This window comes from Scomber japonicus, chromosome 9 (assembly GCF_027409825.1).
Source record: "Scomber japonicus isolate fScoJap1 chromosome 9, fScoJap1.pri, whole genome shotgun sequence".
Lineage (NCBI taxonomy): Eukaryota > Metazoa > Chordata > Actinopteri > Scombriformes > Scombridae > Scomber > Scomber japonicus.
Genome location: NC_070586.1, coordinates 18,142,093 through 18,158,135, shown reverse-complemented (window position 1 = coordinate 18,158,135; position 16,043 = coordinate 18,142,093). Strand labels below are relative to the sequence as shown.

General features: G+C 37.4%; 1 protein-coding gene across 1 annotated transcript; it reads right to left on the bottom strand.

The window, feature by feature from the left end:
* Positions 1-92: 92 nt before the first annotated feature.
* Positions 93-14,995, bottom strand: cbwd (COBW domain containing). Its single transcript, XM_053325249.1, has 16 exons — positions 14,913-14,995; positions 13,287-13,415; positions 13,000-13,086; positions 12,502-12,598; positions 12,108-12,199; positions 9,668-9,727; positions 8,937-8,974; positions 7,445-7,491; positions 6,946-7,032; positions 6,714-6,758; positions 5,987-6,043; positions 3,045-3,096; positions 1,643-1,711; positions 1,463-1,528; positions 1,186-1,312; positions 93-656 (listed from the first exon to the last, which is right to left on the bottom strand). The coding sequence occupies exons 2-16, from the start codon at positions 13,399-13,401 to the stop codon at positions 583-585; spliced, it is 1,113 nt and encodes a 370-aa protein (XP_053181224.1). The 5' UTR covers positions 13,402-13,415; positions 14,913-14,995; the 3' UTR covers positions 93-582.
* Positions 14,996-16,043: the final 1,048 nt, after the last annotated feature.

Genomic DNA, 16,043 nt, shown 5'->3' with positions numbered 1-16,043 from the left:
TGCCTGCCATTGTCAGCTAGAATCAGCCAAGTTTACTAATGATTTAAACCATTTTATTTGTTTGTAACAAAACGTTGGCACAGAAATATGTTCAGAAAAACTTTATTGTTCATAAATAAAAATGCAGAATGTTTGAAGCCAGAAACATAAGTGAGGCCATTTCATTTAGCAAATTACAGTCTGTGATCACAGCTTGACTTGTATGTCACTTTGCAACTTCCAAAACTAGGAGGGGCTCTGACCTTTAAAAATGGCAGATTTTACAAAAGCCATCTTTTTAAAAAGGTACAATGTAATGATTAAATGTATGGATCTTTTTAGCATCTTAGAGGTCATGTTGAGAAGCACATCACACACCATTTAACTCTAGAGCAACATAAACACTCTGACTTTGATATACTTTTAAAATAGGTTGTGATAATTTATCACAATTTAAAACTACTGTATTGATCACTACTTTACAGTAACCTTAGCCATCCTCGGACGTACCTCTTCCTTTTCTTGAAAAGGAACTGGAGTGAACAGCCCCGAAATGTTCTCCAGAATCAACAGTTTTAGCTTTTGAAGACGAGTGCAACACTTCTAACTTCTCTTTGCTCCTTGCACTACAGCTGAGATGAACTTTTCCTGCAGAATGTCCTTGTCCAGGTTCCTACCTGTGGGGCAGAGCAGAGACATCAATGAACATCAATTTACAGTGAGAAGCATTAACATAGCATGCATGAATTTATATCATACAAGATCAGGTCTAGCCCAAGGCAGTAAAATGCGAAAGAAAGAAAGAAAGAATGAAAGAGAGAAAGAATTTCTACATTTTGACACAGGCAAACTTCTCTTTATTTTATGGTTTGATCATTTCCTTGCAATCTCCTGAAGAAATCCTTGGAAAGAGCTACAGTATGTAATGTGTTACTAATCATATTTTCAGAGAATCTTACTTGAAAGAAAACTATAGTGTTTAACTGTATGCTTGTATTGTATTGTATGTATTGTAATTGTATATTTACAAATTCAGCATTTTCAGCTGTCATGTGGCTCCCAAATAATTTGGCCCAAATTGCAGTGTTCTTCCAGGGTAATTCCAATTTGATCATTTCATTGTAACTCTATTACTTTGCTGCCCTCAGAGTGTTGAAAAAGAATTGTGTAAGGATACATGAGTGAAAGACGTGTGTGTTTCTTTACCTATAAAGACCAGTCGGCTGATCCGCGAGTTCTCCTCCCAAAGCTGTGGAGTGTCATTCAGCTCATACAGCTCGTGGACCCCCTGCAGCATCACTTGGTGGGCTTTACCTTCAAATGATATTATGCCCTGAAAACACACAGAAACACATAAGTCACATGCCTCAAGTAACACATTAACTGACAGTGAATGAAGTGTTTGGAACTGATTAATACAGATAATAAAGCAGCAGTTATTGATCACTGCTGCCACCGGGCTGGCTATTGTGCTTTACTGTACCTTTAACCTGATGACAGTCATGGGTTGCCCTTCTTTGTTTTTGAACATCTTTTCCCATAGGAGATCCTAAAACAGTGGAAAATGGGTATTTACTTTTCAAAGGACAGTATTATGTTAGAGCTAATTAGTAACGGTAGCAGGAAAACAAAAAAGAGAATCTGAATGATGCAGAGTGTGTACCTGGATGAAGAAGTTTAAAGCGTCCTCAGAAAGATCACCAGCTACTTCAAACGTCACGGTTAAAATAGTCTGAGAATGACAAATAAAATATCGAGATGTTGTCAGAATATACACAAAATTCGGAAAATTACTTTATTGACATTCTTGCTCACAATTTGAGTACTTTCCAACATTTCTCACTCAGATAAATAACAATTTAAAATAACCTAAAATGTTCTAAGATTCACATTTTCACTTCAAATACAGGCTTTTATTTAAAACCCATTTTAACATATATTTTTTTGGTTTACTGAAACCAGCAAAGTCATTATGAACGTTAAACAAAAGAAGTGTTTTTACACCCTATTTGATGACTTTGTCAATGACCGTGTCAAAAACCACAACTCTGCTCGGCACCTGAAACCCAGCAACGCCACCCCTCTTTATCTGCCTACATCCCCCTTCTCTCACTCTTTTTTCTCACACGCTCCCTCCTCTCCATACTTCCTTACAGCATTAAAAGGGCACTTTGCAGATATTTGGGGGTTTTGTGTTTAAGTGTTAAGGTTACACACTTCCTTGTCATTTGGTATAACAACAGAAAAACAGCATTCTCATTTACATGAAAAGAGCAACATGGGGAAAGGGGGGGGCAGGGGATAAGGGGGAGGGTCTGGGGGACGGTTGAGCTTCATGCGGGAAAAGGGAACCTGGAGAAAACAGACAACAATGCCGTTATTTACACACACAAACAACCCTCATCTCTTCTCATCCTGTGATAAAAGTTCACGGGTATAAAGCACAACTGAAAACAATATGTGGCCTAATTGCTGTGAGGAGTCATTGGCTCAAATGCTTGATGACATAATCATGGGATAAATATTTTTGACATATCTGATGTTTAGATATTTGGGATACACTGCACATCTTCTGTTAAAATGGTATACTAGAGGTTTCCCATTCGTAACTGACACTCATAGGCAAATTTAATGGGTGAAATGTGGTTTATACATTATAGTTTATGACAGCTGGATTCAATTTAACAGCTGTAAAGTCATAACACCAAGCTAAGACTCTGGTCAGTGACTGTGTGCCCAGTGTACTGAGGATTATTGTGTGTCAATGTCTTTGCTGTATATGACCCAAATTGAGTCTATTTGTAGTGTAACAAGAAAAAACATCAAAAGCCTCAAGTTGATCTCAACACAAAAACCAAAGCTGGGAGGGAGTTTTTACTACAATGTCGGAGCCTCAGGGAATGCAGGGCACAACTTTAGCCTCAGGAGAATGCATCCCCCTAATTCTGTAGGAAATGATGTGTTAAAATAAATTAGCAAACAAAACAAGGCTAACTTTAAGAGTTGTGAGGAGAGTAAGTATAAAGGAGTTGAGTGAATAAAAACTAAAGAGATACAAACAATACCTTGTCCAGATGTGGTCTGGTAGACTTCACAAGCTTGAGCTTCTCTTCTAGACTTTCAGAGGAGAAAAAAAAACATGACATAATTTTAATTTTTATTCCACAAAAGAGATAAAAATCCCACTTAGAAAGACTATAAAAAAGCTCACAACCAGTTGTATTCAAGAAAGATTTAAATCAGACTTTAAATGTGTACAAATGTATATCTCATATAATTTGCACACTGTCGTTACAGACTGATCAGTGCTACATCTTGAGGTTTTGTATGTGACATTTTTAATTTCTGAAGCTGCATTAGCAGCTTGTGTCAGTGAAAGAGTTAAAATAATAATGACATAATTGTACGATTTAAAATTATTGAAGAAACTGCATTCCTCTACTATATTTCTTTTTTGTCTTGTGGATTTCTGGATAAAGTTACTTTTTGGGATTATAAAACAAGAAAAACCTGATTTTTCTGATTAAACTTCTCACAACTGGTAGACACACAGAACCAGTTATGAGGATTTTCAAGTAGTTACTGCTTTAATTCTAAGTGGTACAAGCCAAAAAGTTTAAGAACCACTGTTTTAAGCATTTTGTGTTGTCTTTCTTACATTGTTTGCCTGTAACTTATTATTATTATTACTGCCCATCCTGCCCAGGGAACACTTGTAAGGGAGGTTTCTAAATTAGGTTTTCCTGGTTAAATAAAATTGGAAGACAGTGTTTTTTTACTGCTTTCCTCTACGTCCTTTCATTTATCTGCAGAAGGAGAGTGGACAATGTGTTCTGCCTTACAGTATGCTGTAAGGCCACTGTATGCTGTATCAGTGCCTAATGACACAGCCCTGAATGGACTTGTGAAAACTTTAGAAATGGCAATTAAATCCTACAAAACACCCCCAAACAAACTACAGCCCTTGTTCTTTCCATCAGACCTCCTCGTCCTCCCCCCCTCTCCCTGACCTCACAAGGAGGCTAAATGTTGTGTCCAGCAGCTTGAGCCCTTCGTGCTGTTAGTTAGTACCACACAGGCGGAGCGGCGGGGGGCCGCTTCAAACAGCCAGCGTGGGATCTAGAAGAGGAGGGGCCCCGACTCTCAAAGGCAAGGGGAAAGGAGCTATCTGTTGGGACAAGGGGGACTCCTTGGGAGCCAGTGGACACACACAGCTCTAATCCTCTGCAGCTGGCCTCAGAGACACTGACTAAGGGCATGTAAGAGAGCTTTAACACTGCGGCCCGTTTCATTCACATGAAGGGATGAACACTGACTCTATTCATGAGAATGACATTCTACAGGGGATACAATATGATGACCACCCTGGGGTGTAACAGGGGGACGCTCAATAAAAGACTCTGTTAATTAGAGAGAAACGTGGTGAGCAACAGTATCAAAGAGTGTTGGGTACACAGTTCAGACAGACTAGAAACAAAAGCCATCAATTCAGAAAGATTTCAGCAGTTTAAAAAGGCTCTTGATATTACACTGCAAGTTGTAAAATCAAACATTATAGATACTGTACATGTGCACATACACATTGGTATGAGCATATGTGTTGTCCAATTACTAACAACTGTAGCACAGAAATGTCAAAGATATGTTCGAGGTCACATAAAAACAAACCAGTAATTAATTTGTCCACCAGAGAAAACACATTTATTTATTTACTATCAAATGTCATGCTCCATTACTTTATGTGGCTTTTCCATGTCTGGCCAGCCTGGTGGAGGTATGGGGCCAATAAGGAAATGGACACTGGATAGGGGTGGATGGGGACACTAGGAGGTTTTGTTTTGATTACTGTCACTCATTAATGTCTCTTTGGTTCTTCCTTTTTGAGGAAAGTTTTAATAAATAGATCTAGAAAGAAGAAATGTCCTGCAATATACATTTCTTACAAATTTAGGGGATCCCTATAAAAAAATATTGAATGGATCACCAAATATTATGTAACATTCAATGACAACTTTAGATGATATGTTGTTATCTATATTGGTATCAGCCTCAGAAATCCAGTAAAAACATTTCAAATTTGACAATTATACACACATAATTATGTTGCATTGCTAAATTAAATTCAGTAAAATATTTATTTTCAAAACTTTTTAAAATAAAACTCTAAAGTAATAGCTTGTCATTTTTGGAAATATGCTTATTCACTTTCTTGCTGAGAGATAAATGAGAGTCTGCTTGTTGCCCTAATCACCAGTAAAACAGTAAATAATTGTTGTTTTTTTAAAACAGTTTTATTCAGATTTAAAAATCGAGATGAACATGTTAGTTATTGTGCTTTAGAGGGGCTGGTAGACAGATTTTGTTACCTTTGGACAGAGCCAGGCAACCTATTTCCCCCATTTTCCTGGTTCCCCATGTTTCCTGTTTAGTCTTTATACAAAGCTAACTGGCTGCTGGCTCCAGCTATAAATTTAGCGTTACCGCACAGACATGTGAGTGGTATCAATCTTTCAGCAAGAAAGCAAACGAATGCATTTAACTAAATGTTAAACGACTGCTTTAAAATCAAACCTTGGTCAGTGTAAATGTGAAAATAGCTGCACAGTTACACAGTGTTATGATGTACTGAGCAGTGTTATATCTTGGATTTTTTCACTTCTGGATCTGCACTTGCAGTCTGTGTATTGAATGATAACCATCTGAAGATTGGATGGTACAGTCTTTGCCTTTGAACAGACATGGCAAAGATATATTTGCAGCAATTCAGAAACACAGACAGTTTATTTTTTCAATTGCAAAATGTCTCATTTTATCTTGGTCACAATTCTTTAATAACCAAATTTAAGCGAGACTTATATAATGTTTTATGTGAAATAACCAATTATCCACTGATATATTATTTAGTTATTTTTTTCATTTGATTTTCTCAAAAATTATATGGCATGTTTTCTTCAGAGTGAATACTTTTTATGTACATGAAACCATTATGGTACAAAATCAAACTTACTTTGCTCCATCATTACTGTCGAACGAATGTAGATCCAGAACTTTAGAGAGATCAACCCTGTGGAAGAAAACCACTGATCATTTAATTTTACCCTCACCCACTTTCATTTTAACATCAAACAATAACATAGAAGGTTTAAAGTAAGCAAGAAATTTCAGTTTTTGCAACAAGTTAACAAAAAAGAAACATGTAACAAATAACAGAACGGTGACCAAGTGGAACAGGTTCTGACTGGCTGTGAGAATGTTTTTCTGATTAACCCCTCTCTGCACGGTGTCTTTCATCTCACCCTGGTCTGAACTCTGCTAGGGGGGCAAAGCAGAGCGGAGACACACCCAAACCTTTGATACACACTGCTTGTGTTAGTCAGATGTTACCTGGGTCCAATAACATGCTAACACTGAGGGAGCATAAGCACGCATGCACATTCACACTCATATAGCCCTGTCGACTGGACGACCTGGGGTCAGAGAGCAAAGACTTGTGGGTAACTGGACACCAGTGAAGGTTTGGTGTTTACTCAGGGTGCAGCCGTTTGTATATCTATACGTGTGTGTGTGAGAATTGGGGTGCAATGTCACGCCTAAACTGCTTCATCTTTGATACAAAGATCTGAGCAGGAGCCGCACGTGGAGTTCATCTGTTACACTCAACAAAGCAGAAAACTGGCCACAGAAAAGCTTATCACACAAAAATAATCCCACTGTGCTTAGAAAAAATAACTTACCTTGATCTCTGTGTCTCTAAAATCTTGACAAGGCCATTTATAGACCTGAAGTGAGAGGAAAAAAATGTTCATATCAAATTAAACCTCTCTTGTTTTAACATATCTCCCTGACATCTCTGTTGTTTGTGACGGTATGTACAGGCTAAATCTAACATTACATTCTCCAAACATTCACACAGCTCAATAGCATTAGTATAAATAAAAATAAATAAGTAAATAATTTAAGGCTGACCTGACAGCATCTCTGATTTCTGCGAGTTCCTCTTCATTCACCAGGTCCACCTTATTAATAACAGTCAGGTCAGCGAGGGCGATCTGCCTAAAGACATGAAATACATACTGTGTTTATTTGGCTAACATGAACATGCTCTTGAAAAGTTGCAAAAGAAAAATCTACACCAAGAAGCCCCAAAAAAATGAATGAATAAAATTGCAAAATGAAAAACTCCAATTTCCCCATCTATGTGTGTTCATGGGTGGCAGTGGACGGTGTCAAACTCAAATGGGAGCCGAGCGCTGTTTAGTTTAGAGGTGAAAACACAAACAAAAGAAGAAGAATGCAAAGGGTCATGCAACTGGTCTTTATTCATCAGTGTATTTGTTCAACAAAAACACCACACAGCTGCTGGAGGAGACAAACAGAGAGACAGGCAGGCGGGTGGGCAAGAGTACGGTCAACAGCAAGTTATGAGACCTGGTGTGATGGATTTAGTCTTAAAAAATGAGCTTACCTGGCTGCCTCATTGACCAGTCCATTAGCTTTTTCCTCTGTTAGTTGCTATAAAAAGGGAGAAATGATTGCATATGTGATTACAAAATGAAAAAAAAGGATTCAATGTGCAAAACTGCTAACCCTAACCCCAAAGACTTCCTTCTTTTAATATAATCTTGAGAAAAATATGTATATATAAATGGGGAAAATGCTCAACATTTGCAATAGCCAACGCAAAATGTGACAGATAAATTGATAAAAAGAAAAGGTCCTACATTTCATCTACCTCTCTCAACACATGAAACCACAGGAGATCACTTTTCATTTGGTTTGTGTCCCATGGTTGCACCTGGGATGCAGCGTTTTCCAAAGCACTTTAATATGTGATAACAGACAGAGCAGGAGGTGTTAATCTAGATCCTGACCCCAAGTGTCAATCTGACATTAGTCGGTCACTCTCACCTCTGATGGAATGAATGACAAAAATGTATTAAAAAAAATCTTAATAGAATGACCGATCGCTGCTTTATTCAACAACCTCTGTACCAGGAAACAAAGGCCTCTCTGTGGGCATGAGGCTGAGAGCTCCAGTTAAGTTGAAACCCCTCTGATTCATATTTCAATGGACACATGAGGGTAGAGGCAGGTGAATGGATGTGACAGTCCTATTACAATGGTCATAGCTCTGATATCAATTACTCCTTCACTATGAGTTATCCTCTCCTTCTTTCTGTCACGGATTCCTTCATCTTGTCTCTCCGTGCCGCAAGGACAGAGCAGCACCTCGGCCATAAAATGTGTCACCTCACTGAGCATGACACCTTCAAATTAGAGCCCATTATCTAGGTGTCATTTGTCCTGTTCCTTTTAAATACCATAGGGAGGGCAGGATGTGTGTGTGTGTTGCTATGCGAGGGCAGAGTTACAAACAAGTAAGTCACAAGTTTAACAGGTTATTCTGGCCTTAAAGTCACAATGAACACTATTCATTTAGGTGTTGCTCAGTAGCTAATATTGCTGATACAAGATTTGGTCTACAACTTATGACTGAATCAATCAATTAATCTGAAAAATGCCCTTTACAATGCCCCACTGTCCAAAGCGATGACTTCAAACTACTCGTTTTGTCTGACCAACGGTTCAAAATTCAATGAATTTCTATTTACAAGCAAACAGACAAAGAAATTCCCACATTTAGGAAGCTAAATGAATGCTAAAGGAAGTAAATGTTGAGCATTTTTGCTTGATAAATGACCTGAGCAACTAATCAATTATCAAAACTGCTGATTGACTTAACGTTTGAACAGAAAATAAATGTTATATTTATTGTACATTTGTTGTATTTATTGTATATTGTTGTATCTATTTATTTATTTGTGTACCACAGTGGAGTAGCACTCTTAATCACGTTGTACTGTAATGTACAATGACAATAAAGGCATTCAATTCAATTCAATTCAAAAAAATATAATACAGTAAAAGCCACTTCAAAGTTTCCTTATATCACATACCTTAAGACCAAACTTGGCATCGATGACAGTGATGATGCCTAGGATAAACAAAATGTTTGTGATGGGTGAATCACAGGAAGTACCACAACTTGTTCACATTCTTCTAGCGACTGCTGCTGCTGCCTTTTGGTGTTTAGTTTTGTCTGTTTGTCTGAGTCACTTTCTCTGACTTATTTGCAGCACACTTTTGGTCTACTGGCCTGTCACAACAGAGAGGACAGCTGAGTATTCGGTGTAAGGAGTGAGACAGCAAGCTTGAGAACACATGCACACACACACACACACACACACAAAAACAGATACATGAACAAGACAAAATATGTCCCGACAAACAAGGCAATTACCATTTAGGCAAGTCATAAAAAACTGTCTCATCTAAACTGGACAGCAGTTGGAGCTGTTACAGCCTCAAAACTGGATGTCTGAGTAATAACGTTGGATTTTTCTTGTTAATCAGTTCCATGGTGAAACAGTTGAGCTTTTTAAAGTTTAACAGTGTGACCTTTAAATCATACAACCTCCATTAATCGTACAATGTTTTGAAATGGCAGCAGCTTAATGCATTTCTCCTCTTAAGTAATAATATAATTAATAGTAATACCAGTCACACCGATAATGTCTGAGAAATCGAGACTAACAGATTAAACACAAACAATATTCGCAACATCGTCACTGTGGGAGGGACAGAGATTTAAATGCTCTGTCATCACAAATTATTCTAAACATCTTACCATCCAGATAGATGTCACTGCCAAGCTCTGCATCCACCCAGAACATGGAGGCCACAGCTCCTGCCAGAGAAATCAAACTGTAGATGTAAGTGACTGACATGCGTTAAAACATACAAACATACACAAAGTGTTAGGCAGGGAAATGTTATCCAACTAAATAAACGCCCTATTCTTCTTTTTGTCTGAAACTGTTCTTCTAAATTAATAACTTCTGCATGAGGCTTTAAAAAGACTAGAAAAAGTTGACAATATAAATGTGGCCCTTGGCACATGCAATTTATTATACTGTCACACATCAGAGATTTTTGAGATGAAAACTGCAGCTACTGAATACTGTAGCAGTCAAAAGTTTGGACACATTTTCTTATTCAAGCGAATGGGATGGTGTGTCCAAACTTTTGACTCAGTTTTGGTACTGTACATATTACGACTATATTGAAATAAATCACGTCAATCATTCAGTCAGAAAAAGTCACATTTTAGTTGTGTTTAGTTTAACAGTCTCAGTCTTCAAATATATTTCATTTAAACAATAAAAACAGTAAAAAATGTCACATCCTCTGCTGAAACCTGTGTATGATTTTTGTCTGATAAATGACTTACAATTTACAAATTATCAGAATTGTTGATTCATTTTCTGTCCATCAACTCATCGTTTCAACACTGAATGCATATCTTAAGTTTAAGTTTTTAAAATGCAGCAGAGCACTATTTTAAGAAACACTGCAAGCTTTTTCATCTGGGTGAACTCTGTGGACCAGATAAAAAACAAGAAGCTTTCAATTGTTTATCTCTTGCTGATACATTTGGTTTGTTTCCATTTTCCTGTGGACGAGGTTATTATAAGACCCTATGTTACCATGCCAGCCTCAGCTTGCTCACATAATGCACTTTTGTCAAACTGCCAAGCGAGAATAAGAAAGCATTGTAAATATTTGATGGATGTGTAATGAAAACACTGTTTTTGAGTGGCATGTTTCACATAACTCATCCAAGCCCTTCCTGGATGGAAGGGGAGAATCCCCCAGGGAGCCTTTATGATTGACAGTACTGCCAGGGCCAATGACAGACCCGTCCTGGTCGATAACAAGCCTGTCTCAGCCAATGACATGACAGAGGACTCAAGACAGCCCCAGTCTGAGCGTGCTCTGTTGATTCTGCCTTGCCACCAAAAGGTGTGCGTCTGCCCATGCCGCTACCTCCTCTGACACCTGTCACTTGACGACACACCCCAATCGGCACAGTGCTCACCGTGTAATGGCCTAATATTGATTTCCTGATTCAAACCTAGGAGGAGAACGGCTGCTATTTTTTTGTTTTGTTTTTTTGCATCGCTGATGGAAATAAGCTCCTTAGATGCTCCTGTCACAGCAACACAAGACTGTTAGAAAATACATAACTTCTGATTGGAGCTTTAGAAAGACATTAGCAGGTTTTCAACATATTAAGATTTTTTAAATTACTTGATCTCATAGCTTGATCCATAAAATACTTGTGAAAACTAGGTGAAAACCCTGTCTTGAATAAGCCTTACAAACTGAACCAGGATCTGCTTCATAAAGCCAAAGCAGAGCTAGTATGAGCAGTGTACGTCAAGTCTGGTTTACTTCCTGACTTTGAAACACAGATCTGAGACATCACATCAATTCACCATCAAAAAAATGGAGATATATATTAAAGACAAAAGTACAATGTTAACAGCCACAAAGCAGCATATCTGAAAAATATAATGACGCCACTGAAATAAACAAAGCTATAGGGAACTTTTGGCAGATTTATTTAGACTTTGACACTTGTTGAACTTGTGTTATTTCAGTTTGATTTTAACTGTTTATATTCATGACATCAAGTCCTGTGAAAGTAACATTTTATAGCAAAGAGGATAAGGTATTAAGCAATAAGCTCTTTCAATTGGATTCTGCCACTTGGTTTGTTTAACAGTCTCTATATGGTTGAAATGCTGTTTAAAGACCTTCAGTTCTGCTGTTACTTTGATTTAGTGACAGTTAAATAGAAAACAACCATGCAACCTGCTTATTAGCTTTATTTTTAGCATTGCATGTTGTTGTTAGGAAATCAAAACCGTAAGATAAACAATTAGCAAAGATGTACAAAAAATCATATAATGTGAATTTGGTTATTTCTTGCATTAAATCAATGCTTATGTTTGTGAGTCAACTGTCAAATCTGTGTGTGGGCTAAAAGCAGGACCAGGATGCCTCTCTGCCTTTAGCCCACACGCAACCCACCTCCTGGTGAAACAGCTGATGACTCCATGAGGTTTCAAAGAAGGCAAATAACTGTCTACATGCTCCCCAGGCGAGAAATGTAACTTATGTTCAAGATCGGGAGCTTGAAAAACAGTGAAAAACACTTTAACTACAACAGTCTACTTGACATCAAAAACTTCTCTTCTTTTAACTTTGCAATTGTGTATTACCTGGATCAGCAAGTCCTGTAGTTTCTAATAAGATGTAGTCAAACTTTCCTTTCTTCTCCATCAGGTTCTCTATGGCTTTTAAACCATTGTCCCTGAAAAATAAAGAACAGTCACTGTTGATGAAAAATGGCTAACTAAATGTAACACAATGCAATAACATGTTATATTTTCAACTTAGTACAAATATCACACTTAAACTAGTTAAAAGTAACAAATAAGTACTGTGTAATATCCCCATTTTCACATTAGTTGGTGCATGCAAATGGTGATACAAAAGGTTAATAATTTCAACTAAATTACAGTATTTATAACAAAAATGAAGTAACAAGTTAAAAGCAACTGTAATTATGATACATTTTTATCTATCTGAATAGGTTATAGTTAATGAATGTACTTGACAGAGCAGCAAAGGCAGCCATTTCTTAGCTCCAGCCACTCCTCATACAGCTCTCCATCCTGGCTCACTGCGAGCGACTTCTCAAGGGCGCTGCCTGCAGGGAGAGGATGCAAACTAGTGATCAGGATGAAGCCACTGATAGAGACTGAGCAGTTTTCCAAAGCCAAACAGAACAGGTTTTAATGTTCTGTGAAACTGCTCAAAACATCATCATTTAACATAATCACATGAATCTACATAAATGTATGAAAAATGACAGAGACTAATAACAAGGTCCTAATCAAATACGATGCATGCTATTCTACAAGCTGTGTGTGTGTGTGAAAACATTCATGAGCTTGTTGGAGTTCAAAGTTGTTACTATGCTGCTCTCTAGTGGCAAGTCGAGGGAACAACACAATAATTCAAGTTAAAGTACAAACATATATCATGGAACATCTTTCTTTGTAATAATATTACCAGTTTAAATACTTCCTAAGGAGCCTTTTAGTTTACCTTCTCCAAATTCATTGAGAATGACCGCAATCCGTTTGTTGTGTTGTTCTGTTAAGATATAGTTCAGGAGGGTTGTCTTTCCAGAACCTAAAAAGAGACACAAATATATAATTTGTAAAGAATAATTAAGCAAAACAAACCTTGGTTAAACTATATTATTACAATAGATATACCCTTGTCTAATACTAATGCTGTTTGGGTTGTAGTGAGGATGGACTGATATGTGTGAGACTATAATCTCTTTTATAAGCTCATTAAAACTGTCTGTAGCACAGACAGTCTCTCACCGAGGTAGCCGGTGATGATGGTGACGGGTATCTGGTCTGCAGAAGGACCGGGCTGGGTGTCGATGGGCACCAGCTCTGGGCAATCATCCTCCTCCTCCATCACCATGCCATCCATACCAGAAATAACGTCTGTTAACAGTGACACTGAATCAGACACAAACACATTTCATAATCCATTTTGTGAGCAGGATTAATACATTTGAGAAGCTCCTCAATCCCACTTGAGAGGAAAACAACTACCGACTAACATTAAATATAACTAACTTACGTTTAAAAACTGTATAACACAACTCTGATTACTCATTGTGTTATTCATTTAACATGATAAAGATTATCCACATACAGTGGTTGGTGGACAGCTGCTTTCTCCTGGTCATTCTGCTCCATACAAGTCTTGACAATACAGACAGTATTGAAGAATAACATGGACTTGCTTGCCACAGTATTAACACTCAGTGAAAGGGTAACGTATCTATTATGTGTGGCTGACATTGACTTTATTTGTCTTACAATATTCTGTGTAGGAGCCTATCCTGCCTGCAGCTGGTTCAAAATGCAGCAGCGAGACTCCTCATCAAAAAAGAGAGACCATATATCTCCTACTGGCCAGTGACTACCACTTAAGCACAAATTTGGTTTTAAGATGACTATATTTGCCTTTAAAGTATGTGTAAAGTAAGAATAAATATGTGTTCTGAGTTTGACATACCACAGAAAAGTGTGTTGTTAACCACCCTGCCAAATTTCAATGATTAAAAAAAATTGTGGTAAGAAGTCGCTGAAACCCCGCCCCCTATCAAGTGTCACCTGTCAATCAAAGTCACCATCTCTACCAGAAACATGGATGCTACATCTGAGAGCTTACTGTTGCTAACTCAGCTGCTAGCCCGGAGGCTAGTTCGCAGCTAACTGTAGACTAGTAGTAGTGGTAGTAGTGTGCCCTGAATGTATATATACCTCTACAGCAGCAGGGGTGGGTTTATGCCAATCACCGCAGCCATACATAATGCAGAGGTGATTTTTCAGGCCCGCCCACTAAATCTTGAACACAGAAATCTTGAAACACAGTTTGTGAAGCCTAGCTCCACAATTCAAATCTAAATGGTTGAAATGCATTTATAACCTATTTCATGTGTTTAGAAGAAAATGTCTAAATTCACTTTACACGGTTTTTAAAGCACTGCATGGTCAGGCACCAGGTTACCTCTCTAAACTGCTCATCCCCTATTCCCCCTCCAGACCCCTGAGATCAGCTGGTTCCCTTTCCACGCAGTTAAAAACCAAAAGGTCAGCTGTTCGGCCCTAAATAGTTGGTCACTAACTAGACTAAATCTTCCCCCTTCATTGATATTTTTAAACCTTGTCTGAAGACCCATCTCTTTTCAGCCTCTTAAATGTCATCATGAAGGCATGCCTAACCACAGTCTGGCTTTTGTTTTGTTTGTTCGTTAGATTGTAATCCTCAATCAAATAATCCCGTAATTTGATCTGTCTGTAAAGCACTTTGTTGTTTTTAAATGTGCGTTGTAAAATAAAATCGACTTGTGTTATTCTACACTGCTCAATTTGCCGCCATAGCAAAATAAACAAACATTACTTGATTTACGATGACAATGAATAAATTACCTGAGTAGTCCTGTCAAATATAGGCTACAGATGTTCAAAAGTTCAGGTCCTAGTCGTCCACTGCTGCTGCTCTACGTTTTGACAGAGTGCAACACAAACTAGACTCGGTTGAAAAAGGAGAAGCAGCGACAAAGGTTCCGCTTTGGGGACGCAAAGTCTGCAGGAGAGTAAAAGATTACAAAGAAAGGAGAGTGAGTAAGAGAGACGCAGTAAACCAAAAAATAAAATATAAAATTTATAATATTTTCATGTAGATAAATACACAGACATCTGGTTTTCCTCTGTCTCTCTTTGAAGGTAAAAGTGCTGTAATATCTAGTTTTAACCAGAAGAGGACGACAGAAACCGTATTAGTGTACACAGCGGCGCTCCAGTATTCACAATTAATAGAGAATGATGCTTAGCCTATGAGTGAAATATATGAGGACTTTCAGCATAGTCTCATATTAAGAAAATATATAATAAACCTGTCATACAAAGATTCTTGACTAATACGTATGTTGCTGTATGATATCTCAAAATAGGCTATACAATAGGATGACTCAACTCAACTCAAATTATAAAATGTTAAAGTCACAGACCCACCGTGTATAAACCTTTTAAAATAACAACAATATAATAATATAATGATAACAATATCAATATATAGCAGAACTGTTGGATTGGACAGTACATGATATTGTGTCTATGTAACCTCTTAAGTTGCTAGTCTTAGGATCTTATTTTGTGAGCTTTTTTAAAGTCCTTTTGGAAACAATATATTTTTTCCCCATCATTTGCTACATGTGTGACAATAATACAATCACAGAAAACAATTAGGCATCATAATGCAGTAAAGATAACATAAAGGACAGGATGTAACTTTCAGTTCAAAAGTAAAAGTAAAAAAAAACCTACCTAAAGATAGGCAGTAAAATCAGATTTTAAATCTAAAAAAAAAAACAATCATTGTAATATACTAATTGTATGTGAACATTTCTTATTGTTTATGAGTTACTTTCTAAATTCAACTGAGTCCATATTATGGGCAATACATTGAGAACTTGGATTTATGTGAAATTTCCCCAGTATAATTAATAAATGCACGAGTCACGTTAAACTTCCTAATTTTGTTTTCATATTACATTATTG